The sequence below is a fragment of the Dermochelys coriacea genome, chromosome 4, assembly GCF_009764565.3.
Source record: "Dermochelys coriacea isolate rDerCor1 chromosome 4, rDerCor1.pri.v4, whole genome shotgun sequence".
In the NCBI taxonomy this organism is placed as follows: Eukaryota; Metazoa; Chordata; order Testudines; family Dermochelyidae; genus Dermochelys; species Dermochelys coriacea.
In genome coordinates, this window is record NC_050071.1 from 6106755 (window position 1) to 6133947 (window position 27193).

The 27193-nt window shown below is 42.3% G+C and overlaps 1 protein-coding gene across 1 annotated transcript in view; it reads left to right on the forward strand.

Moving 5' to 3' along the window:
* Positions 1-27193, forward strand: part of ADGRL3 (adhesion G protein-coupled receptor L3) — a 682597-nt gene that overhangs the window by 449542 nt on the left and 205862 nt on the right. The window contains 1 exon segment of the mRNA XM_038399396.2: positions 6927-7007. Within this exon segment, the coding sequence (XP_038255324.1) occupies positions 6927-7007 (81 nt within the window).

Consider the following 27193-nt stretch of genomic DNA (forward strand, 5'->3'; position numbering starts at 1 on the left):
ATCCCCATTCCCTCTGGGGGCTCCAGGCTGAGCTTGGGGCAGGGGGTTGGAGTGCGGGAACGGGTGAGGGGTGCGGGCTCCAGGAGAGAGTTTGGGTGTGGGAGGGGGCTCAGGGCTGTGGCAAGGGGTTGGGGTGCAGAAGGGGTTGCAGGCTCTGGGAGAGTGTTTGGGTGCGGGAGGGGGTTAGGGTGACCAGGTGTCCAGTTTTCAACCAGAACATCCCGTCAAAAAGGGACCCTGGTGGCTCTGTTCAGCATCGCCAACCGGGCCATTAAAAGTCCCGTCGGTGGTGCTTTGGGGCTAAGGCAGGCTAGTCCCCGGTCTGCAGGATTGGGATTCCAGCCCTGAATGTGAGCAGACCTTTGAGTTGCTCTGCATATTGTTTCCTGTCCGAGAATGGGGCAATCTGCCATCTGTCATGCCCCATTCCCAGACAGGTTGGTCTCATCTTGTCACAGCTAGGCAGACTACAATAATGGCATCTTGTCAGAGGTCTGGTGAAGCTGTGAGTGGTAGAACACACTGTCTGGAGGTTAGTGTATAATTCAAGCAGCCACTAATAATATGAGTGGCCAAATTCAGCTCAGTGTGACAGGTTTCAGAGGAGCAGCCGTGTTAGTCTGTATTCGCAAAAAGAAAAGGAGGACTTGTGGCACCTTAGAGACTAACAAATTTATTTGAGCATAAGCTTTCGTGAGCTACAGCTCACTTCATCGGATGCATTCGGTGGAAAATACAGTGGGGAGATTTATATACACACACAGAGAACATGAAACAATGGGTTTTATCATACACACTGTAAGGAGAGTGATCCCTTAAGATGAGCTATTACCAGCAGGAAGGGGAGGGGGGGAAGGAGGAAAACTTTTTATGGTAATAATCAAGGTGGGCCATTTCCAGCACTTTGTGACTTTGTCCTCACCCATAACTATTTCACATTTGGGGACAATGTATACCTTCAAATCAGCGGCACTGCTATGGGTACTCGCATGGCCCCACAGTATGCCAACATTTTTATGGCTGACTTAGAACAACGCTTCCTCAGCTCTCGTCCCCTAATGCCCCTACTCTACTTGCGCTACATTGATGACATCTTCATCATCTGGACCCATGGAAAAGAAGCCCTTGAGGAATTCCACCAGGATTTCAACAATTTCCATCCCACCATCAACCTCAGCCTGGACCAGTCCACACAAGAGATCCACTTCCTGGACACTACGGTGCTAATAAGCGATGGTCACATAAACACCACCCTATATGGGAAACCTACTGACCGCTATTCCTACCTACATGCCTCTAGCTTTCATCCAGATCATACCACACGATCCATTGTCTACAGCCAAGCTCTACGATATAACCGCATTTGCTCCAACCCCTCAGACAGAGACAAACACCTACAAGATCTCTATCATGCATTCCTACAACTACAATACCCACCTGCTGAAGTGAAGAAACAGATTGACAGAGCCAGAAGAGTACCCAGAAGTCACCTACTACAGGACAGGCCCAACAAAGAAAATAACAGAACGCCACTAGCCATCACCTTCAGCCCCGAACTAAAACCTCTCCAATGCATCATCAAGGATCTACAACCTATCCTGAAGGACAACCCATCACTCTCACAGATCTTGGGAGACAGGCCAGTCCTTGCTTACAGACAGCCTCCCAACCTGAAGCAAATACTCACCAGCAACCGCACACCACACAACAGAACCACTAACCCAGGAACCCATCCTTGCAACAAAGCCTGTTGCCAACTCTGTCCACATATCTATTCAGGGGATACCTTCATAGGGCCTAATCACATCAGCCATACTATCAGAGGCTTGTTCACCTGCGCGTCTACCAATGTGATCTATGCCATCATGTGCCAGCAATGCCCCTCTGCCATGTAAATTGGTCAAACTGGACAGTCTCTACGTAAAAGAATAAATGCACACAAATCAGACGTCAAGAATTATAACATTCAAAAACCAGTCGGAGAACACTTCAGTCTCTCCGGTCACACGATTACGGACCTGAGAGTGGCTATCCTTCAACAACAAAACTTCAAAAACAGACTCCAGTGAGAGACTGCTGAATTAGAATTAATTTGCAAACTGGATACAATTAATTTAGGCTTGAATAGAGACTGGGAGTGGATGAGTCATTACACAAAGTAAAACTATTTCCCTATGTTATTTCTCTCCCTCCCACCCCGCCCCCCACTTTTCCTCAGACATTCTTGTTAACTGCTGGAAATGGCCCGCCTTGATTATCACCACAAAAGGTTTTCCTCCTTTCCCCACCTCTTTCCTGCTGGTGATCACTCTCCTTACAGTGTGTATGATAAAACCCATTGTTTCATGTTCTCTGTGTGTGTATATAAATCTCCCCACTATATTTTCCACAGAATGCATCCGATGAAGTGAGCTGTAGCTCATGAAAGCTTATGCTCAAATAAATTTGTTAGTCTCTAAGGTACCACAAGTACTCTTTGACTTGCATTTTTAGAAGGTTGTATGTGTATAAATTGAACAAAAGGGGGCAAAAACTGACACTTGTGGAAGCCCATTGTGGAGTCATTAAAGGTGACTGAATTTTTCCATGACTCACAGGATGACGTTTCAATCACGAATCATTTCATGGATGAACCGTACCATCAGCCTACAAGAATAACTTGCATCAACTCAGCACTCTGCCCAACATGCCGCATGGTGTTGTAGGCTGCTGTCAGAGCGATGAGGACAGCACCAACTTTCTTCCCTGTCTCAGATGTGTTTTCTATCTCTTGAGATAGACAAAGTACCTGATCTTGGGTGCACCGTCCCCTCCTGAATCCTGTCTGATCTTAAGGCAGCTGGGGATTGACTCCTTCATTAATCCACGTCAGGATTTGGCTATCTATTGGTTTATAGGTAACACTGTTTGGAGCTGTTATTAGTTTCCATGACTTTTGCCATGCTGCAATCCTGGGTGCCATGATTCAGAAACCAGCTTTTGGTGATTGGCTCAAAGTGAGAGACAATCTTGTGGATGTTTTCTAGACCAGGAGCATTGTTAGGCTGCAGCTGATGTATAGCCAGGTCAGGCTCTTGATCAGTAAAAGGAGCTATCCGGTTTATGTCCATATTCTCAACAGCCACCATTTTAACTGCATGGATGAAAACTGTCTCAACTAGTAATCTGCCACGGGCCATCAGATGGGATGCAATGGCATTTGCCATGACTGCATGTTCCCTCTTGCCTAGACTGGAATCTCCATCCATTCTCTTAATAGTTTGCCAGGCTTTGGTGTCTGAAATATGTGAAGTTCAATTTGGAAATACCCCCTCCCCCAGCTCCCATCTCTCTTGTCTGGTTTGATGTAAAAGGTGAAAAAGGTCTCTATTTGTATCAAAAACCTCCTATTCATTCTTGGTATATTTAAATTCCTCATATAGTCTGGTTGCATCACATGACCATCCATGAATTTATTGTTGATGAAGTCCTCAAGATATAGATTTCTTTGATGTGTCCACAACTTTGTCACAAAAAGCTTGGCAGATGGCACTGATGGTGTTCTGAATATCTGATTTTGAGTCTTTACCCACAAGAGACTCCAAATGAGACTGGATCAGATCCCACCTTGATTTCAGAAATTCCACCAACATTTCTGGAGGCTATTTGTAGTTGAAATTTGCTTCAGGATGAATTTGTTTAGCCTCAGATTCCAACTATTGGATCTTTTAAATGCTTTTATAATTTTTACTTCCTCTTCCAGTACTTCCTCAAGATTTGGGTCCGTTGTGATCAGGGATGGCTGATGTTGGGTTTGGGGAAACATATACAGCATTTTACATTCATGACAACCTGAGGATGTTGTCCAGTGGTAGAAAAGGCAACATCAGAGAAAAATGTGAGTCCATTCAACTTTTGCTATGGAAAGTGGGTGGTTGCTTAGATCATAATTGACTATCAATGCCCACTCCTCAAGGAATCTCCAGTAAGAATGGTGTGAGTTAAAATTGCCACAGTAGACTGAAGGTCCTGAGAAAGTGATGACAGGAATGTGCCAGATAGCAGGTGGAGGATTGTAGATGTTGATAAAAAGAGTTGGATCCATCACTTTTATAGACTGCCGTTCAATGTCGTGATTTGGACCTGATGGTGAGACTAGAGTGATGGAATGACTCCATAATGTAGGATGCCATCCTGTGATGGAGGGGAGACACAGCAGCAAAGCTAGGAATTGATAGTTAGCTGGCAGCATTAGAGTGTGTTTCCTGAAGCAAGATGACATGTGCTTCATGTTCTACAATCAACTAGAGAAGGATACCCCCTTGGCCACTGAGATTCCAATGCTATTGAGGGCAGCAGCTTGAGAACCGACCCCAGTGCTCGGGTTTCTGATGCTGGCCATAAAAGGGAGCACATTGGAGGATGATTCTTTTCAGCTGTATTTGTCTTTCACTTTTGACCATGAGAACTTGAGCTCCAATTGCATATTTTTTTCTACTTTTGTTTTGCTTTTTGCTACTGATGGGGGCGGGGGTGTGCCACATTTAAGGTGGTAGACTTGCTTGAAGTAAACACCAAATACTGCCAGGATTTCAGTACTTGCAATAAAATTGCAAAAGTTGGCAACACTGTATGAGGACTGAAACAACAAAAAGATGGCATTATTGAAGACATCAGGAGTACAAATGACAGCTTTTTCTGACAGAGACCTCATAGATCTGAAAGGAGAAAACAGTTGAGAACAGTTGATGAATTAACTTTTAACCATATATACACAGAGAGAGAGAGAGAGGACTGTTTTACTCATTTACAAAAAAGGTTGGATCAGATCTTCCGCTGGTATAAATTGGCATGACTCTGTTTATCTCCATGAAGCAACATCAATTTACATCAGATGAGGATCTGGACCGGTATATGGAAGATGAAGGGAATAAAATAGATTACAAGATATTAAAATTCAGAGTGGAATCCTGGCCCGGTTTAAAGTGATGGAACTTTTACCCCAGACTTCAACTGGGTCAATATATCACCCTTCAAATCTAGCATAGGATCATAGGGTGAAATCCTGGTTATAATGAAATAAATTCCCAAACTCCCATTTACTTCAATAGGGCCAGAAGGAAACATTGTGATTGTCTAGTCTGTTGTACATAACACAAACCAAATGGCTTCCCTGAAATAATTCCTGTGTCAACTAGAGCATATCTTGTAGAAAAATATCCACTCTTGATTTAAAAATTGCTAGTGATGGAGAAACCACAAACCTTGATAAATAGTTCCAGTAATTACCCTCACAGTTAAAAAATTGGGCCTTTTTACCACTCTGAATTTGTCTCAGATTCCAGCCATTGGATCTTTTAAAAGTTCTTATAATTTTTACTTCCTCTTCCAGTGCTTCCCTGGGATTTGGGTCCATGACCTCTGGCACCATAAGTGAGAGCCATACGTCTAAGTCATTAAGGCTTTGATCCTGCAATGGATCTACACCAAACTGGAGGGAGACCAATGAATTAATGTCTATTGCATGACTGAACAGTTATCAGATGGTGACTTCTGTTCACTGTTGACATTGAGTGGGATATGAACATGCACCTGAGAAGTGAAAGGCCTCTTAATGTGTTATCAAACATACATTTGCATGAAGCACATTTCCCATGATAAAGCACTTAAAAGCAAATGTAGAATTTATGACTTGCCAACAGATTTTAAAGCTGAATTATATACAATATTGCAATGGCTAATAACACAAATTATCTGAGTTAGTCTCAGTGCATAGCAGTAAATATATCCCATTCATGCAGGCACTCTTTTTTTCCATTTAATGTTTTACACCCCTGATGAGATGTTTTCAGTATATTGCTTATACCAGCATGGTGCACTCTCCGTATTCTTGGATGTCATTATGAAGAACCCTGAAGACTGTACCAATTCTCCTCTGTCTATGAGGCTAGCTTGAAAACTGCTTGGAGCAATAACAGCAACTGTCAACAGGGAGCCATATTAATTATTTGGAATGTGCCTCATAAGAGGAATCAACTGTTTTTATTATAGCATGAATATTACTTGAAACAGGAAGGTTATTCTAGCTGTTATCATAATCTATGTGTCATTAACTTTCCTTGTTTAGAAAAAGAGATTAACAGCCCAGAAAATTGTTATAGTAAATAGATGAATTATAACATGTTTTTATTATAAATAAAAGTTTCTCAATATAAGCAGTTACCTGGTGATCCTTTGGAGAAGAATGAAGTCTTTAACAACTAAAGAACTGCATTGTAAGGTTGACGATTAAACAGCTTTCATTCATGTGAAAGTGACTGTAATTCTGCACACCAAACTTTACATCTACTGCAGACCAAATGTCAAACAACTATTTGTGGTAATTTATGCCATACTTTCAGTGACAGCTCTTGTAGGCATGAAGTGCAAAGATTGCTATAACCTGGAACTGCTCATTTTCCATTTCGAGTCAGGTTAACAGAATGAATGTTCTTTCCCCCCCTCAAGTTTGAAATACAGAATCTGCAAATGAAACAGGATATGAGGCCCCATAAGTGAATGCAATGCAAAATTCACTATGAAACTGCAACTAGCCTTCTCTAAAACAGGCCATATTGGATCCCAGGAGAAATGTGGTGATGAGCAAGCATGTGAAGCCTTCACTATGAGTGGCAATGGGAGATATAGCTAAATTTAAACATACAATAATATCTGTTTGGAGGAAGCAGATTGTTTTTGATATACATACTAAGAGGTCAAATGTCCTCCATAAGGTTAATCTTCATCATTAATTTCTATGTGCAAGAAAAATACCTGATAAAGTAGAATGTGTTTGAACCTGTTGTTGGTCATGTTTTAAGTGTGTGGTGTGATGTGCGTGTTGAACTAAAATCCTTACAGATCTGAAAGCAAAACAGTAGACACTGAAACCCTTGATTTGTCCACAGGGCAGGCACACCATGGGCAGGTTTCCTACATTGCTCCACCAATTCATCTTGATTCAGACCCGGAGAGACCGCCTTCAAAGGGTGAGTCCATGATGCAATCTGTGTCTATGTGCATGGTCAGATAGCCATAGGTATGAATGTATTTTATTTGTTTATGCAGAAGAGCCTCCATGAAGAGAGTTATGATGTGCCATCCAGTGGCACTCACTGGGGCAAATTAATTCCATTGACTTAAATAGAGTTACACCAACCATAGATTTGGCTCATGCTCTCCATTCCTTGTGTAGATTTGAGATTACTGTGTTATCCCAGGGCCATGTAGTTCTCCCACACAGTACAGTATGCATTTGTGTTGGAGAACTGTCACCCTTAATCCTCGACAACGCTACCTCCCTCCCTGATTCCACTGCATAGCCAGTTTTGGTGGGGACTCTTTCTGCACTCTGGTGCGAGCAGAGGTAGTAGAGGATCAGGGGGAGCTGATGGATCTGCAGCTACTTAAGGGTGGTGAGGCTGCACCAATGATATGGAGTGACTCCATTTCACAGCTTGATTTGGAGAATTCTCCTCCCATCTCATCAACTCCTGCAAAGTACAGTATGTTTTTGGCCTTGGGTTGGGAAAGCAGATTTGCCCCTAAAAGATATACTCAGATTGTTTGCAGAGTTTTTAGATCTTTTCTTTGCTTGTTTGGGCTCGGTCTGTATGTGTTCAGATATGAGAGCTCTAAGATACCGAGTCAACTGTATTTGGCTGCATCTGGTAAGATCTGCAAGTTAAAACCAAAGATGGATATGTAGAAATCTCTTGCTGAGCCAGGGGAATGCATAGGAATATTTACTTTAAAAGTAGGGTGCTAAATTTTGGGGTGGAGAGTAACATTTGATCAGGGAGCGAGCGGTGATGATCTATAGATGAAAGAAGAAACTAAGAAACTAATTGCCACCTAGAAAATTGTTTAGGAATCCCTTTAAATACATTTGAGTAGTTAAGAAATTTATAGAGATGAATTTCCTTATAGGCAGCTTATTCCATAACTACCTACTGCAGTATAATTTGCAGCTTCCTCAGAAGTAATTTGTACTGATGAGTGCTTGAGACAAGGCATGGCACCAGGAGCTCGGATCTGATCCAGTATGGGAATTCCTGTCACATAACTATACAACATGTGTAATTTCACATGCAGATGAGTGTTTCTCTGAGTGCACCATGTTTAAAATGCAACACGCAAGTGCAAGGTTGAGTACACTAACATGTGACCATGTGGGTAGGACCTGTTCCTAAATTGCCTAAGCCAGTGCACTCCATTAGCACAGAGGGACATGCTAGATATTCAAAGGGATAGTTCAGCAGAAAGACACAAACGACAGGCAGTTGCTGTGTCTCTACACTGACTCAGCTCGTTGCTTACTATCACGTTGGGACTTTCTTCTTCCCCATCAGATGGTTCTTATTTGTTGGTGCTAAGCAGTATTTTTGATGCTTCAAAAACATGGGGGCAAATCAGTCCCTGCCCCCAAAAGCTCACACTCTAAGGCTCTGATCCTGCAACTAACGCAGCACGGGTGGACTGCTTGGCCCATGAGGTGCCCTATTGTCATCAGTGTCTATGGGAGCTCAGTAAAGTCATAGGGCAGGTTTGGATACCTTTACCCCAGCAGATTAGTATTTTACTGTGTGAGTAGTCCTATCAGTGCTATTGGCGTGAGTAAGTATATCAGAATCTGACTTTAAAAGGCTTCTTTTGCCTAACCCATCCATTTCCCCCAGTTTTTGGAGTTTGAGAAAGTCTCAGCATGTGCATGGGCCCTGAAACATATCCTTGCCCCCAAAAGCTACCCCTGAACTTTGCAGCCGAAATTCAAGCATACTCTATGTGCAGTGCTGGCCCCATTGAAGTCTATGGGAATTTAGCCATTCATATCAATGGGGCCAGGATTTCATCCTCAAAATGGAAGGCTTCTGCTGTCTTTCACTGTAAATGTGGGTGCATGCTTATGCAGTGCAGCAGTAAAGATCACAAACAACTGATTGAGTCTGACTATATATGTAAGAAATGTCTTCATTTTTCCTGCTTGGAGAATGCAGTTCCATTCCCAACAGATGGGACATCATGGTCAGTGACCTGTTCTACATCTCTTGCCAAAGCTGATCTTTCTCATGGAAGAAAGTGGACTGCTTCAAAACAGGTGGGCTGATTATCAAAAATCCCATAAGGCTTTAAGAAAAGGAGGACTTGTGGCACCTTAGAGACTAACAAATTTATTTGAGCATAAGCTTTCGTGAGCTACAGCTCACTTCATTGGATGCATTCAGTGGAAAATACAGTGGGGAGATTTTATATACACAAAGAACATGAAACAATGGGTGTTACCATACAGACTGTAACCAGAGTGATCAGGTAAGGTGAGCTATTACCAGTAGGAGAGCGGGGGGCGGGGGAACCTTTTGTAGTGATAATCAAGGTGGGCCATTTCCAGCAGTTGACAAGAACACCTGAGGAACGGGGGGGGGGAATAACATGGGGTTTACTTTGTCTAATGACAGATCCACTCCCAGTCTTTATTCAAGCCTAAATTAATTGTATCCAGTTTGCAAATTAATTCCAATTCAGCAGTCTCTCATTGGAGTCTCTTTTTGAAGTTTTTTTGTTGAAGAATTGCCACTTTTAGGTCTGTAATCGAGTGACCAAAGAGATTGAAGTGTTCTCCGACTGGTTTTTGAATGGTATAATTCTTGACGTCTGATTTGTGTCCATTTATTCTTTTACATAGAGACTGTCCAGTTTGGTCAATGTACATGGCAGAGGGGCATTGCTGGCACATATCACATTGGTAGATGTGCAGGTGAACGAACCTCTGATAGTGTGGCTGATGAGAAAAGACCTATGGAAAAGAAGCCCTTGAGTAATTCCACCATGATTTCAACAATTTCCATCCCACCATCAACCTCAGCCTGGACCAGTCCACACAAGAGATCCACTTCCTGGATACTACAGTGCTAATAAGCGATGGTCACATAAACACCACCCTATATCGGAAACCTACTGACCTCTATGCCTACCTATATGCCTCCAGCTTTCATCCAGATGACACCACACGATCCATTGTCTACAGCCAAGCTCTACGATATAACCGCATTTGCTCCAACCCCTCAGACAGAGACAAACACCTACAAGATCTCTATCAAGCGTTCTTACAACTACAATACCCTGAAGTGAAGAAACAGATTGACAGAGCCAGAAGAGTACCCAGAAGTTAACTACTACAGGACAGGCCCAACAAAGAAAATAACAAAACGCCACTAGCCATCACCTTCAGCCCCCAACTAAAACCTCTCCAAGGCAATATCAAGGATCTACAACCCATCCTGAAGGACGACTCATCACTCTCACAGATCTTGGGAGACAGGCCAGTCCTTGCTTACAGACAGCCCCCCAACCTGAAGCAAATACTCACCAGCAACTACACACCACTCAACAAAAACACTAACCCAGGAACCTATCCTTGCAACAAAGCCCGTTGCCAACTGTGCACATATCTATTCAGGGGACACCATCAAGGGCCTAATCACATCAGCCACACTATCAGAAGCTCGTTCACAGGCACATCTACCAATGTGATATGTGCCAGCAATGTCCTCTGCCATGTACATTGGTCAAACTGGACAGTCTCTATGTAAAAGAATAAATGGACACAAATCAGACGTCAAGAATTATACCATTCAAAAACCAGTCAGAGAACACTTCAATCTCTTTGGTCACTCGATTACAGACCTAAAAGTGGCAATTCTTCAACAAAAAAAACTTCAAAAACAGATTCCAAGGAGAGACTGCTGAATTGGAATTAATTTGCAAACTGGATACAATTAACTTAGGCTTGAATAAAGACTGGGAGTGGATGTGTCATTACACAAAGTAAACCTATTTCCCCATGTTATTCCCCCCCCCCCCAGTGTTCCTCACATGTTCTTGTCAACTGCTGGAAATGGCCCACCTTGATTATCACTACAAAATGTTCCCCCCGCTCTCCTGCTGGTAATAGTTCACATTACCTGATCACTCTTGTTACAGTCTGTATGGTAACACCCATTGTTTCATGTTCTCTGTGTATATAAAATCTCTCCTCTGTATTTTCCACTGAATGCATCTGATGAAGTGAGCTGTAGCTCACAAAAGCTTATGCTCAAATAAATTTGTTAGTTTCTAAGGTGCTACAAGTACTCCTTTTCTTTTTGCGGATACAGACTAAATTGGTTGCTACTATGAAACCTGTCATAAGGCTTTAAACCCCTGGTTCAGTCTCTGTCACTTCCCCATCAGAGTTTGCTTTTAGTCGAGACTGTATAGTCTCGATCTTCAGCTCTTTCTCCACTGCCTCCAAACAGTGGTTGTAACCTTTAAGATCTCTCAAAATCCTTTTGTCAACCATGTGCCCTGTTTTAACATAGGACTCCAGCAAGGCAGATGATGTCTCAGGTTGGGCAACTAAAACACCCAGCCTCTCTTTGCTTTCTCTGATGTCAGCTGTGGTGATTCAGAACTTATATACAATAGCTGCACTTAAATCATTGTCATAGCTTGCTGCAGAAGATCAAGAGGGACTAGGTCAGCAGCAGCCAAAGATGGTGCTGTCATGGGCTTAGCCAAGGATGCAACAGCCCTGGGCCTATAATAGTCCTCTGCAATTTGCTTTCAGGAGGGCATAACTCATCCCTTAGGCTAGGTCCAGAATGACACATCCGCATACTGACGAGAGTCAGATCAGCTGAGACACTGGCAAAAGCAGGAAGTGGGGCACACCCAACACACAGCCATCATCGAGCCTCCCTGGCATGGCCTCTCCTGAGCCCCAGTAAAAAGATTTTCAAGTAGTACTTGCGCAAAGAGCCGTGGTACATTATTTACTTGTGTGGCACTTCTCATAGAATTGCTCGGTAACTCTGATTGCATAGGTGATTAACGTTGGTGGGATTCAGTGGGGATGATTGCACCTCGTGTTGTGCTGTCCAGGGCAGGGGTCTAAAGGGGTCTGTGAGGCTCCTCTGTATCATTCTGTTATGGGGAGGGGCTCAGAAACCCAGGTGATGTGCTCACTGTAGGAAGCTAGGCAGATGGGGAGTGAGGCTCTTCGCCACTGAAGAAGAAGCTGTGGTTCTGCCCTCAGTCACCATTGTTGGGGCTTCCGCAAGACCTCTTCCACGCCATTCCCCAAGAACTTGGTTTGGCTCCAGTCTCATGACTCAAGTTCCTTTATTTGGCAGAGAGCTAAGTTATGGTGAGTTGATCAGACTCAAGCGTAGGGGGGCGGATACAGGGTATGCCACACATCCAAAGTTACACAGCAAGCCTCTTCCTTTTTATACATTTACACATCACATTGTATTTACTATACATTGCGTCACATGCTTTGGGGTTGGCTTGGGCACTTAGTAGGAACCAATCCCTGTGCAGAGTGCTCTGCCCATGCACTATCCATGTACAACTTACTTTTTATCTAATCTTACATTCCAGACTTATCTTATCCACTGTTATCTTGTCCATTGTCAATGGTTCACTGGGGGTTCCCCCTTCTCTTAACTAGTGCAGACATTCTGTTCCCAGCCTACTGATCCATTGACCTCTCTCATCCTGCCTCCCAAGAAACGAGGCCTCACCCATCTCCAGTTATTCATATCAAGCCAGGCCTACATTGCACTGCTTATGTTTTTCTTTTCTATATTAGCATACATTTCATGTGCATCATATTCCTGTCCTCCTGCGCTTTCTTTTTTTTTAAGTTCACTACCCAGCAGCACATTCCCAAGACCACAGTAGTTGTAATCATTTGAATCACTGTTAATGCAAGGCTCAAAGTACAAAATGGGGTGCAAGTTTACCTCCGCTGCTATAGGCCACCTGGGTGTAATCTCACATGATAAACTTGCTCTGCCTTTAAAACATCCTGTAATTTTAATTTTGCTTTTATTTTAATCACATTATAAAACAAAACTGGTACAAAATATAAAATCCTTTCATTTATCACCGCAGGAAATTTAGGTGTGGAACAGAACATAGGCCAATTACAATAACGTTTGCTGGGTCCATACCAGAAGTGGTCCTCTTCAGCAGCCGCACAATATAGGCTAGCAGCATCTTAGGCTTTGACATGATTCCTAGCATTGTAAGTTTTAATGCCAGAAGGGACCACTGTGATCATCTAGTCTGACCTTCTGTGTAACACAGGCCAGAGACCTGCTGTGACTTACTGATAAAAAGGGTTGGGTATTGTCGCTATCACTTCCCTCTCTTCTCCTCCTCTTCCTCCTGCTCCCACCACGCCATGTTTCTTTGACACTGTTATTCTCTTTGGCCTCTGCTGCTTTTGTTTTGGCTGCCTTAATTTCACCTCCATGTTACCGCCGTGCCTAATTAACCACTGGGTACAGGTTGCTGTTGCATTTAGAGCATTAAGAGCATTGTTGCAGTTTTAACTTTAATCACACTGCAAGTAAAGAAAGCTGGGCTACAAAAATAAAATCCTTCTGATTTTGCATATGTAAGCAAAAATAAATTGTACGTTTTGAATGCTGTTTCTGCTGTGATTATATTCAATTGCTACTTTCAGCTGACAGATTTATTTGTAACTATCTTTTTTTAATTGTTTTTATTTTATCACTGGTGATGTTTACCTATATTATTGATGTATGCAATGAAGTTTTCCAACCCTTCACTTTACTGAATAGAGTGTAAACTCCAGTAGTTTACTAGCACATTAGTGTCACCATACATTAGAAGGTAATTACCTCGAGCCACCGCTCTATATAGAAACATAGTAATGGCACTGCAAATCATTTAATAAAAATAAGGTCCTATTTTTATTTTAACTTTAACTTTTAAAGTTATTTCTCCTTCCACGCCCCCCATTAATTAGAAAATATGGTTTTCAATTAGTTTCATATATGAAGCACCCGTAATCATTATTTTGACATCTACCTTTAGTAAAACAAATGGGACTATGTTGCAGTTATTTTTATGTGATTGTTTATATTTGTTAATATGCAAATTAATTCCAGAGGTAGCTGAGGCAGTTTTCTCTATAGCTGAGACGTTGAACTGCTAGAAATAAGTGCATTGGTCTATTGGTTCAGATGTAGTGTTCCAACAACTATGGCTTTGTCTTATTCTTTATGCATGGTCCTAAACTTGTTAACTGTCTGGACTGAGGGCTCATGTGTAAAGATAAGGGAAACTCTGTTTACTCTTTTGAGTTTTAGTTCCTGTCCTCGACAGATAGCTGTTGGCCTTTCATTTTTAAGAAGCCTCTTTCATTCGCTCAGACAGTTCCTTCGTTCTGAGCAGTAAATGTTAATCACTAATTTGTGACATCAAACCCTTTCTGGATCCCCAGGTTGTGATCTCATAAAATAAGGATTATAACCTACCTTACAAAAATGGTTTGCTTGTTTCTGATGATAATAAAGAAGTTCAAAGATAAGTGGGACTCTGGTGTCCTGGCTTCAAAGGAAGTTTTACAGAATTCATGTATATAGCAATAACTGAAATGTAGCGTTTGGACTAAAATTCCGCCATGCACTAAAATACAATGAATGAACTGAATTAAACTCACCGAATCCACATACTAAAGCTATTTATAAAGCTTTATAGAAGCAGATTTTTCTCTATACTTGGAATTATTTTAAGCATAAAATACATTCCTGGCTTTAAAGCTAGACAGACAAAGGCAATAACCTACACTGCTGAGATACTGTTCTGCAAAATGTTCCTTTGGGTGAAGGCTGTGGGGGGATGGGTGGCTCAGGGGGATTGTTAAAGTTGAACTGAAATTGTTTCAAAACATATTAATACACCAGTCAAACTTATTTATGAGTCCCGGTTTTACAAATGAATGATAGGTAAGTTAAATAGAGGGGATATTCTGTGGGCTCACCCTCTTTCTGTGAAGATTTCTCCAGGCAGCCATCCAGTTTAGAACTCCAGTCAGATCCTTGGTCATAGATTCATAGATACTAAGGTCAGAAGGGACCATTCTGATCATCTAGTCCGACCTCCTGCACAGTGCAGGCCACAGAATCTCACCCACCCACTCCTACGAAAAGGTCTCTTCTTTGAACCTTAATCTGTTTCTTTAAAAGTGAAAGACATAATGGAGCTTATAGACCTGCAAAGTATTGGGGGAGAGGCAAACCAAGGTCGAGGAGCAATGGCCCCCGTTGCCCCACAGCAGATGATGACCCTGGATATATTCGCTTTTGGTCACAAGATGCTGAGAGATTCACTCCCCCGTCACTCTCTGGTATCTCCTCTACCCCCACTCCATATTTCATTGCCCTGTGGGAGGGATGCAGGTGAGACTCCCACAGGCTTTATTGTTGGCAGCCAGATCACAACCATGTTTCCCATGTTTTTTTCATTTTCCGTCATTGAGCTGCACCACAATAGCCGCCCTTTTGGCAGAGAGAGCTCTTTATTCTTTAGGCTATTCTCTTGTTTCTCTCTGAGGCCCTTCCTTTATCTTTCCTCCAGCCTCCCTTTAGTTAGTTATGGCCATAGCTTACTGACTGCCTAAGAAGGCCTCTGTATCATCGCCTACCTTGTATATGGGGAATTTCTTGGAATGGGGAGCAGTACCTGGAGGAGGACTGTTAGGGCTCCTGATTGACCCAGCTTACCCTTTTCCAGCTCTAAGCGCTTCATCTCCATTTCCAAGCCTCTGCTCCCACCTCCAAGTGCTTCATCTCTAGGAAGAAGAAAAGGAGTACTTGTGGCACCTTAGAGACTAACAAATTTATTTGAGCATAAGCTTTCGGGAGCTACAGCTCACGTCATCGGATGCATTTGGTGGAAAATACAGTGGGGAGATTTATATACACACACACAGAACATGAAACAATGGGTTTATCATACACACTGTAAGGAGAGTGATCACTTAAGATGAGCCATCACCAGCAGGAGGGGGAGGGGGGGAGAAGGAGGAAAACCTTTCATGGTGACAAGCAAGGTAGGCTATTTCCAGCAGTTAACAAGAACATCTGAGGAACAGTGGGGGGTGGGGTGGGGTGGGGTGGGGTGAGGTGGGGGGGAGAAATAACATGGGGAAATAGTTTTACTTTGTGTAATGACTCATCCATTCCCAGTTTCTATTCAAGCCGAAGTTAATTGTATCCAGTTTGCAAATTAATTCCAATTCAGCAGTCTCTCGTTGGAGTCTGTTTTTGAAGCTTTTTTGTTGAAGGATAGCCACCCTCAGGTCTGTAATCGAGTGACCAAAGAGATTGAAGTGTTCTCCGACTGGTTTTTGAATGCTATAATTCTTGACGTCTGATTTGTGTCCATTTATTCTTTTACGTAGAGAGTCCAGTACGCGATGGTCACATAAACACCACCCTATATCGGAAACCTACTGACCGCTATTCCTATCTACATGCCTCTAGCTTTCATTGTTTCATGTTCTCTGTGTGTGTGTGTGTGTGTGTGTGTGTGTGTGTGTGTGTGTGTGTGTGTAAATCTCTCCTCTGTATTTTCCACCAAATGCGTCCGATGAAGTGAGCTGTAGCTCACGAAAGCTTATGCTCTAATAAATTTGTTAGTCTCTAAGGTGCCACAAGTACTCCTTTTCTTTTTGCAAATACAGACTAACACGGCTGCTACTCTGATCTCTAGGAAGAAATTTCTGTCTTCCGCAGTTAGAACTTGGCCTGGATTAAGGGCATCTCTCCATCCTGGCACCTGGATCTCGGGTGTGGGAGGGCTGACCCTTCCCTTCTAGGAAGTCTCTGGTCCCCCATCCCCTCCCTGCATTTCTGTCATGGAGCTGGATGTCTGGGCTTGATCCGTGTCTGTTTTCTCCTTGACATGCTGCTTTGGGAAGACTGGTTTCTCTAGGGTTTCAGTGCCCAACCACAACCTCATGCACAGGGCTGCCTTACTCTAGCCTATCTATTTCGTTGCTATGAAGCTAGAAAAAGAAATAAACTGCTTGTTGGACTTGCTGGCTTTGCAGGTTGAACCCTTTGCATGCTTGTTCTCCCTCAGACAACAAAGAAAAGAAAAGAAAAAAAACCCTCCCTGGCTTTTCAGGGTGCCAAAAGGAAAAAAAAATGTGTCCTTTTAAAATCCTGAAGTCTGTGCTTCTGGTTCAAAATGATCCCACTGCTCTGCCACCATGTAAAGGCTGATTCCCCACTCTGGCACTTTGAGTGCAGAAGGTGGGGGCCTGCAAGGATTCTGAAAATCAATACTGGCCACTCCAGGCTTGTATTAAACTCCCAAGGTTACAGCTTTTCTCTGACCTTGGATGGGTAGATGCTGCCACCATCCAAGTGCAAAAACCCCTTTGAGAATCCAGGAAGGCGCACTTGGGAATTCCTTCCTGTGGGGTACCTTCAAGCCCTTTCACCCTCCCTCCCGGGAAGAGCTGAGAAAGAAAACAAAGGAAATCGGCTGTTGCCACCAGCTAATTAAACAACATATGCACAAACCTCTTAGGACACAAAAATCCAATCCTTGTTCTTAAAAATAGGTCAATTTTGTTAAAAAGAAAAAGAAATAAAATACATTTGGAACTTAGGGTTTTTGCTAGATTTAAAAAAAACACAATTACAAGGATTATGCATCGAGATATCTTCTTGAGGTCCAGTTTAAAGGTTACAAGCAAAACAAAAGCACCTGGGGTTAGCACAGAGGAGTCCACAAGCCATAAAGAAATAAAAGAGAGAAACCTCACTGCGTCTTCATAGATATTTCCTGATCTACTTACATATCTGGGGTTTCAAATGAGTGGTTTCTAGGTACGATCTGGTGATTTTCATACCCGGCCCAAAGCTTTTTATAGCGTAGTTCCAGCCCTGTCTCTGCTGTCTGGGAGAACAACCAGACAGACAAAGGGAAGTTTTTTCCCAATTTTAAAAAGTTCTAGCCTTCCCCTTGGCCCTTTTGGTCAGGTGCCCACTCCCTTCCTTTTACCAGTGCGGGGAGACTTTTTAACCCTTTACAGGTAAAGCAAGTAGAGAACAACTACTAAGAGGGATTTATAGCTAACTGGCTGACTGGGTGTCCATAAAAAGGAGCTTACCCCGCCTTCATTTATCACAGCTGTTCAATGAGAAGCCTTTCACTGCCAGTGAGGAAGGCCAGCTTTGCAGTTGGTGTGAGGATAGTGAGATGATTGGGAAAATCTTCACAAGTCAAATGGTTGTTTTATTGAACTTCTCTCTTCTTCACTGTGGCCAGTGTTTTTTAAAGCACTTCACACCCACAATCAGAGCCAGCTCTTCAAAAAAGCTTAGCAGGTTGGGATCAGAGTTCTTCTGAAAATGTGGTCATAAGTGGTACAGAGGGTGCTGCTGGGTGCTGAGCCCTTTTGAAAAGTCTGACCCTCGTGTAAGTGCTAAATGGGAGGGGAACTCTGGTGAAAAATCCGTCTCCAAGTGTGGATGCTGAGCACTTGAAAATCTAGTCCTGAGCTTTTATGAAAATCTGGCTGCATGATCCAGTTTCTGCCCTGGTTGACACTCTACAAGCCCACACTGAAACCAGTTTGCCTGAGTTTGGCCCATATCAGAATGTTTTATTTATTTTAAAAACTAAGCATAGCAAGTGAGTATTAGTGACTTGGACTTGTATAAACAAATCTCCAGGAAGCTTTTCAGGAAGCCTGCAGTGTTTCTGTTTGTTTTAATGAATGTGGTTCAGTCTACACCCTGTAACAACCCATAGTCACAGACTGTTAGTTGTGTGCCTTTCACTTTTTTTTAAATGCTGTTGAACTGTTGCACTTACTTCCTTCGAATATGTGTTTCCATTTGAGAGGAGCACCGCAGGGCATTGCTGTTTATTTATAAGATAACAGTGTTCTCTCCAGCAGAAAGCATGAGCTAACAGACTTTATTAAGCAGGCACGCTAAATCCAGCATGCAGATGGAAAGTGGTGTAACCCTGTATTTACACTTGAAAATATTGATGGAACTAAGAAAAACATCATTTCACTTTGAGATTTTAACTCCTTTTAAACAGCATATTTTCCTATTGTCCTTGCTTAAAAAGGGATTTTTGTGTATATTTACACCAATTAATCTTCGTACTGTAAGGAGTTCTCCCTCGGAGATCAGCATGCAGTCTAATTTTAAGATCCCTAGAAATTTTATTCTTTATAAGTTGCCTTGAGCTATAATATTATGTGCTAAACTTAATGCAGACATAGACTTCTACCCCAGCGATTTTCTTTACTAGAGTGCTTCATTTTACTGAACTGTGCACCATGACATCATCGATGGAACTTTTCATTCTCCCACCTGACACTGACAACAGCTGGAGATTGGAACCATTCATGATGACATACACTCAAGCAGCACTAATCTAAAGTGAATGTCCTATTAAAAACCCAAACGAACAAACAAACAAAAATCTGTTAACTAAACCACGGTGGAAGCAGAATGCCATTCTATATACAACACGAGCCCCTTCTCAAACAATCCTATCACATCCCCCGCCCCCCATACTAATATTTTGGCCAAACTTTCTTGTGGAATATTTACAGGGCAAATAACTGTTTTAAATGAGCAGATGGGGGAGGCAGAAGTCAAGCTGTTAAATTAATAAACGTGTGGTACTTCATCAGTAAAGGAGCCCATTTTGGCATTTTTTCCAGATGATTTGTATGGCCTATCACCATTGCACCTGGTGCAGGGACAATAAATGGGCAGTTAATAACCAAACAACGTGCAAACTCCTTCCATTATAACTTCATTATGTCAGAAATAATAGTCTATAACTAGATGTCAAATACATAATTTATGTCTGGCTCCCTTGTGGAATAGTGGCCACATGAATGAATGGCCCCATTAATGGGAAAGAGCTTTTACCGTAACTTTCTCTTTCCTGGTACCTGGTCCATTTTGTCATCTGGTATTAATTCTGAACTGATTCAGTGCTGCAAAAAAGGCCTGTTATATTTATATTTGTGTAATCAGAGAAGAGGGCGCATAAATCATACATGAGATCAAATTTCAGGTCCAACAATTTCCATGGCGTACATCTGTTTTAAAAAGAATAGTACATGTCTCTGGTAATTTTATGGCGAAGCATAAATGGCCTTCCTTGTACCCCTTTTTGAGACATTAAAAGGTTCCTGGCTTAGAATGTTAGTGAACACTTCCTTTGGGAGGCTTCTGATGTGATCAAAGAAGAGCTTAGCTACTGGAAAGGCTTCATCTGTCATGGCAGCCATTTTAATCATCAGCCACATTTTGCTTCTTTGCTTCCGTTATGTTAGGCTACACCTACTGGTAGAAGTGCACAGTGACATGAGTGTTGACACATGTTGTCAACACTGGAAAAATTAAGGACTTTTTGTTGTTGTTCATTTAGAAGATCCCTTTGAATGTACATGCAAGCTCCATTGGTAGGCATTTAAGGGCCTGATTTTGCAAGCCTGGCTTGTGTTAAGTATTATGTATTCACATGGATGGGTAGCTCTAGTGGTTTCTCTCCTGTTAGCCTCCCACAAGAGACTGTAGATTGTGAAGTGTTTAGGAGACAAGTTACTGTGTACCCTACATTTTATTTCAGGGTTAAATGGGAGCTGTTGGACGCTGAACTCTTCTGAAATCTGACCAGTAAAGTAGTGATATGAGCGTTGTTTGGCAAAGGTCTGGAGGTGCAGGTTGAGTCAAAGGGCCATGAATATAACCTGTGCTGTCAGAGGAGACCCTGTCATGTGTCTTGATTATTTTTAGAACCCACATACACAATATATTCTAATGGGTCTTCCTTTCTGCTGCTCTGAATCAGCATCACCTGGGAGAGGGGGCTACTCCATGGGATCTGTGCTGCTTTAAAAAATGCACTAGCCGATATAGTCCAATGTAGGGCAGGCATCCTCGCAGCAGCAGGTAAGGAAGGGAGGGCAACAGGGAACAGAGGAATTTGGCATGAAAGCATTCTAACACGGCATGTGTTCTGTTTCCTTCTTGCCAGTTGCACTGAAGTGCTGAATTCCCACCAGTTGCTTGTGCCACTGTTCCACTGGTCTGTTGAATTAGCATCACAATCAGCAGTCTTCTTCTCACTGAGACAGGGAAGAGAGGTGGACAAAGGACTCTGCAGAGTGGCAGATGTTCAGCAGTGATGCTAAGAGAAACTTTCATGTTAGTGAAAAGGTGCAGGCCTCATCCTGCTGTCCTTACTGAAAACATCCTTTGGCAAAATTCTCTTCGAAATCAATGGGAGTTTTGCCTGAGTAAGTCTGGAGCAAAGACTGCAGGATTTGGGCCTTTAGAGACCACCGAGTACAGGAGAAGAAAGGAAACAGGAGATGAGGGTAGAGAAAAGAAAGGGGAGAGAGAGATGAGTAAATAAGTCACTCATTCCTCACTTCTGTTCCCATCCCTCTTCTGCTGTTCCTCCTTTCATTTTGCCATCCTCTACTCATTCCTTTCTTCTCAGAATTCACTCATCCATCTGTGGAGGGAGATGTCTCCTCCTGGTCCTGCGTTCATGCAGAGAAAAACTGTCTGGTCTTTTGGTATTTTGGGAGATTTTGCAATCTGTACTGAAAGTGAGAGAGAACATTTTCATATGCTATCTCTTTGTATTCTTCTTTGTATTCAACCAAAGCCCCATAAGCATTTAACCTTGACATAGAACTTTATTAACGGTTCATTTGGGCCTGTACATGGCAGTCACAAATGTGTAAGCAACCTATTGGCCAGTGTTTCTTGGGATAACTATTGCTTTAGGCTGGCTTTATTTATGACTGTCTGTTATATGAGCCTCACCTGTTGACTGTTTTATACAATTGCATTAGCCTCAGTCTCAATGAAGGCCATATGCTGTCTTGGATATGGAAAAAGGAAAAGATCATGCATATCTGCTAATGGAACAGTGGCTAAAATATGAAACAATGAGGAAGATCTACATTAAGGGCCCAGTCTAGATTTTTTTAAAACTGGAATCTAGACTATCCTTTGGGTTAGAACTTTAATGGTAAAGTTCATCCAGATCCCAGTTTCTGGGCAGAACTGTTGTACAGTAGAACCTCAGAGTTATGGACACCTCGGGAATGTTCGGAACATGTTACATGTTATCTTACATCTTACATGTTCGGAACTCTGAACAAAGCGCAGTTTGGGCTCCAGATCCAGCAGCAGATACTCCAGGCCAGGTTTCAGCAGCAGCTTGCTCCTTACTCCGCGCCATGAGTTTGCAAGCTTGTCCCCCTCCTGGCAGGTGGGGTGGGTGGGTGTGTGTGTGTGTGTGTGTGTGTGTGTGTCCGTCCCACAGGTGGGGAGGAAATCAGCACGTCCCTCTCCTGGCAAGGGGAGGAGTGAAAGCTGCACAGACCCCAGCCCTGGTCCTGCTCTGCTGGCTCTGGCTGCCTTGGGCTGGCAGCCCCAGCATCTTCACCTCTTAGCGAGCTGCAAGTGGCTGCCCTGTGAGTGAGGGAGGGGTGGGGACAGGTAGCTCAGATGAGCCTAGGCCTTTAAGATGCAATATAGGCACAGTATAGTATTTTTTTTTGTCTCTGCTGCTGCCTGATTGGTTACTTCCAGTTTCCCATGGTGCCCATTTGGCTGGTCAGCCCGTAACTGCGGTGTTCATATTTTTGGGGTTCTGCTGCACTTACTAGTGACCTGCAGTTACAAAGCTACAGCAAATCTCTTTTTTTTCAAGGTTTATTTTTTAACGTGGTAATTAATGTAGCAGTTGGTTGTAGCTTACCGTGTAGGAAACAAGAAATCTGTTTGTACCTCTTTATGCCATAATGATTATAAGGGTAATAGTTGTTTTACTCATTTTAATTTTTGTTTTTATTATTTGATGGATGAAAAAAGTATACAGTTAACAAGGATTATAACGTCAGCCACCTTTTAACAAGCCTTGCAATGTCAGCTAACTTTTTAGCAGAGTTAATGAGCATGTTTCCCACTGTCTCTGTGAAATGATTTTAGGATAGCTCATGATTGAGATGTACATATTTAGCTAATGAAATATGAATGCCTCCTGAATCTTTGATTTATCATTCAAAATCCATCCTATAGGTCTTACTTTAGAAGAAATATTGTGGTCCTTTCTGTTTTGGGGGACTCCTCCTGGAAAAAATTTGTTTGTACCCTTCCTCAGTTACAGCAAGTATGGTGTGACTTAGGTAACAAGAAAAAGCTGCTAGGACGTTCATCTTGGATAGACTTTCTTACTAATGCAGACCACTTCCTAGTAAAGAGAGCTTCCCCTAAAAAAGAGTTTTAAGTGTCTAAGCTCTTCAGGAAAGGGACTGCCTTTTTGTTCTGTGTTAGTACAATGCCTGGCACAGTGGGGTCCTGATCCATCCTTGGGATTCCTAGGCACCATGATAATATACATCAAAAATTCATCCCTCGTCTAATTACATTGAAGTCCAGGGATAAATTTGGCACAGTAGCATTAATGAACTAATGTCTCCCTGGTATAAATAGTAGAAAAATAAGTGAACAAGTGACTCAGAATTACCATGCGCCTAGGTCATGCCAACTAGGTCACCAGTTAGTGAGTATCAAGCCTCATTGACAAGATGTCAGAGAGGTTAATAAAGTGCAGTGGCACTCTTTAGCATAGTCCATCTGTCTTTCTGTGCTTCATACAGTTTAGATGTATCTTAATGGTTGATGAGCTGGTTTAATGTGTTCTAATTGAAGCTCATCAGATTTAGCCATGATGTGATCACACACTGAAGAGTTATTAAAATCAACTTCCCATGTGCCTTTGCAAGAAAATGTGTGAGGCACACGTTTCTTGTTACTGCTGTCATCTGGTACCATGCTGCATCGAAACAGAAAACGTGCTCATTAGGTGGCTCCTCAAGGAGCCTCCCCATGTGATTTAACTTTTCATCTGTGAGTAAACAGAGCATTAAAGCCAGGCAGCTGGTGTTTGTCTTGAATCAAATCAAAAAATTATTTGAGAAGAGAAGGAGAGATATTCACTGGAGCATCAGGGAGACAGTTGCCTCTGAAATGTTCCCTCTTTGAGCCCAGCTCTTTGGCTGTTGAGGTTTGCACTCTTACCTTCATCTGCTGTTGAGGAGAGGGAAATTCTAGTAGTTTGGCATAATAGATTCAGGGGGAGATTGCCTTTTGGGAGTAGAGTGCCTAACTACTGTAGGCCCTTTTGAAAATCCCTTCCTTAATAAATATGTTTTCAGTAAGGATACATAGATTGATCGATGTTATGGAACCTGGGTCATGGCTCCATAGTTAAGGCTGTTACCTGATTCCCATCACAGACCAAGACACGGGTGGTCAGGCCTTGTGGCCAGGCCTCCAGCTCAGAACTGGAGTCAGGAACCAGGAGTTAGAGCCAAGGGCCAAACGTGAAGTCTGGAACCGATAGGGGAGCAGGGCTAGGAACAAGACCGTCACATGAGCAATTGCAGGTACACGGTTATGTGTTGAGCACCTATTTGCCCAATGTTGCTGCTGAGTTTAAGACCATGCAGGCTGGTTCTTCCACCCAACTGGGTGGTCTGGCCAATCAGGTGATTCTGCTGCAAGCCAGCTGTGATTCAGCTATGGGTCCTCTGTTGCTCCCTAGGGAGATGGAGCTAGCTGGTCCTAGGCTCAGGTGCCAGTCCTGATTCCTGACAGTTCTATTATATGCATCTCTTGTCATTTTGGCTGGGAAAATTGATTTGGCTTGATAATGACTGTATTTACTCAGAAGACATCTGAGTCCCTCTTGCTCAGAAATGGCTTGTGAGTGCCTTCAGATTACCCATGTAGTTATATCTGCTTGAAAACTAGTGTGAAGGCTGCATTTGAAGAAACAGGTATGTTGCTTGACAGAGGTATTAGCAATGGTTGAATGTAATTGTAATGATTCTGTGCATGTAGGCTTGTTGGAGTGTGGCTGACAGTGTGAGTTTAGGTTGCGGAGTTCCATGGAGTATGAAGAACAATGGGAGGATGCTCTGCATGGAGAAATCCTTGGAGTAAACCAACCTAAGAGGCTATTTGGGCTAGGGTGTGTGGAGAACTGAGGGCAGAGTTCATAGAATCATGGAATCATAGACTTTAAGGGCAGAAGGGACCATTATGATCGTCTAGTCTGAACTCCTGCACAATGCAGGCCATAGAATCTCACCCACCCACTCCTGTAACAAACCTCTAACGTCGTCTAAGCTATTGAAGTCCTCAAATCGTGGTTTAAAGACTTGGAGATGCAAAGAATCCTCCAGCAAGTGACCCGTGCCCCACGCTGCAGAGGAAGGCAAAAACCCCCCAGGGAGTCTACCAATCTGCTCTGGAGGAAAATTCCTTCCCGACCTCAAATATGGCTGTGAGTTAAACCCTGAGCATGTGGGCAAGACTCACCAGCCAGACATCCAGGAAAGTATTCTCTGTAGTAACTCAGATCTCACCCCATCTGACATCCCATCACAGGCCACTGGGCATATCTACCGCTAATAGTTGAAGATCAATTAATTGCCAAAATTAGGCTATCCCGTCATATCAGCCCTTCCTGTATACAGGCTTTGTGCTGTTTTTCTACAGCTGCAGAATTAATCAAAAACCATAACTAGGGGCGATGAGTTTTGGGACAAGACCCTACTATGTGATTGTTGGTGGCTGAGGAGTGACATGGAAACTCCATCTGTTTGTAGTGAGCATTCTGTCATCTCATGGCTATCTGTGACGGAGGGAGAACATAAGAGTCTTTCTGTAGCTCACGAAAGCTTATGCTCAAATAAATTTGTTAGTCTCTAAGGTGCCACAAGTCCTCCTTTTCTTTCTACAGCTGGCAGCTACTGGAGACCTTGATCTTACTCAAGGGGTAGAGGCATGTGCAAGAGTTTACACGCAGATACAGACAAACCTGTCCTATAAAGGAATCAGATTGTGTCTCCTAGAGGATGGGAAAGAAAGGAGAATGAGACAATAGCAATTATTTCTTTTATAAATAATATTTTTGAGGGATTCATAGACTAAAGTGATGGGAGTCCCCTATCTATATAATCCCAGATTGACTGTGGAATTTGTTTATTTGTACCAGTGGATCCCTGGCAGGATGGCACCCAGTTCTTATGGAGAAAAATGATCAAACTGTGTTCATTAAAAATTGCTCTGATTATGGATACTAGCAGTTTCATATCTTGGGTTTGCAATCAGAATTCCACTGCAGGCCTGCTTTCATCTTTATTTCATTTTAAGTGCTGTTTTGCATAGGAAACATTTTTTTAAAAAACTTATGTGTACACACACGCACTAACAGAGATGAAGCAAAACACTGGTGTAACTGAGTAAACAATACTATGGCATTTTAGGCATAAATGAGAATGAGCATCATCAGGTTATTTTAAACTTTTTATATGTTTTGATTTGTGAATAAAACACATATATCGTTTCTAAGTTCATGAGGGCCCACTGCAAATCCTACACACCACTGAAGTGTAACAAGCTTATTTATATTTTATGGTGCTTCTCTATCAGGCTGTATTATTATGGATTGTCCAGACTCCATAACAGTTGCTAAGGAAAAGGGACATTATGCTAATATTGTGTAATAATGACTGAGCAAGCTGGGTTCTATCGCACAGGACAAGTTTAGGAAAAAAGGGTGAAGTTAATGCACCATTTTGATGGGTGACTTGATCTTCTGCAGCTTATATTTTAAGAGAGAAAGCAAGTTTGAAATTAAGAAGCCATACAGAAAATGAGAGTGATAAAAGAGAACTATTTAAAGAATTTATTGACAGCACTTTAAATTTACTTAACAGTAGGAATCTGGAATTGGCTTCCCAAAGAAATTTGGCAAGAGCAAACAAAAAGCACTTACCAAACATTCTAGGTAAAGAATTTGTCTCTCATTAAGCATTCTCGTAAATAGATGTGTCGAGCATATAAGCAGTACCTTGGTCTTAATTCTGCTGTTTCCTGACCAAATGATATCTACAAAGTGTTTTAAGTGCTCTCTGAATCATTCAATGTTAGGTTGGTTACAGTAACAAGTTACAATAAAATAATATGCCGACATGATAAACTTCCAGTGTATTAGTGTAACTGTATAGAATTAAAGAACAAATCAGCATCACAACAGTATAATGATTTCCATGGTAGATGATATAAGTAAGATACATATGTTGTGTAGATAAACACTATAGAAATGCCTATAAATAAAATAAATAAGGAAGGATGTTGGCATTCTTCTTAAAGGAATATTCTAAAATATGTCTTCAGTATCAGAACTGCCTTTTCATCAAACAGGTATGAAGAAAGTGATTCAGATAAAATAAGAA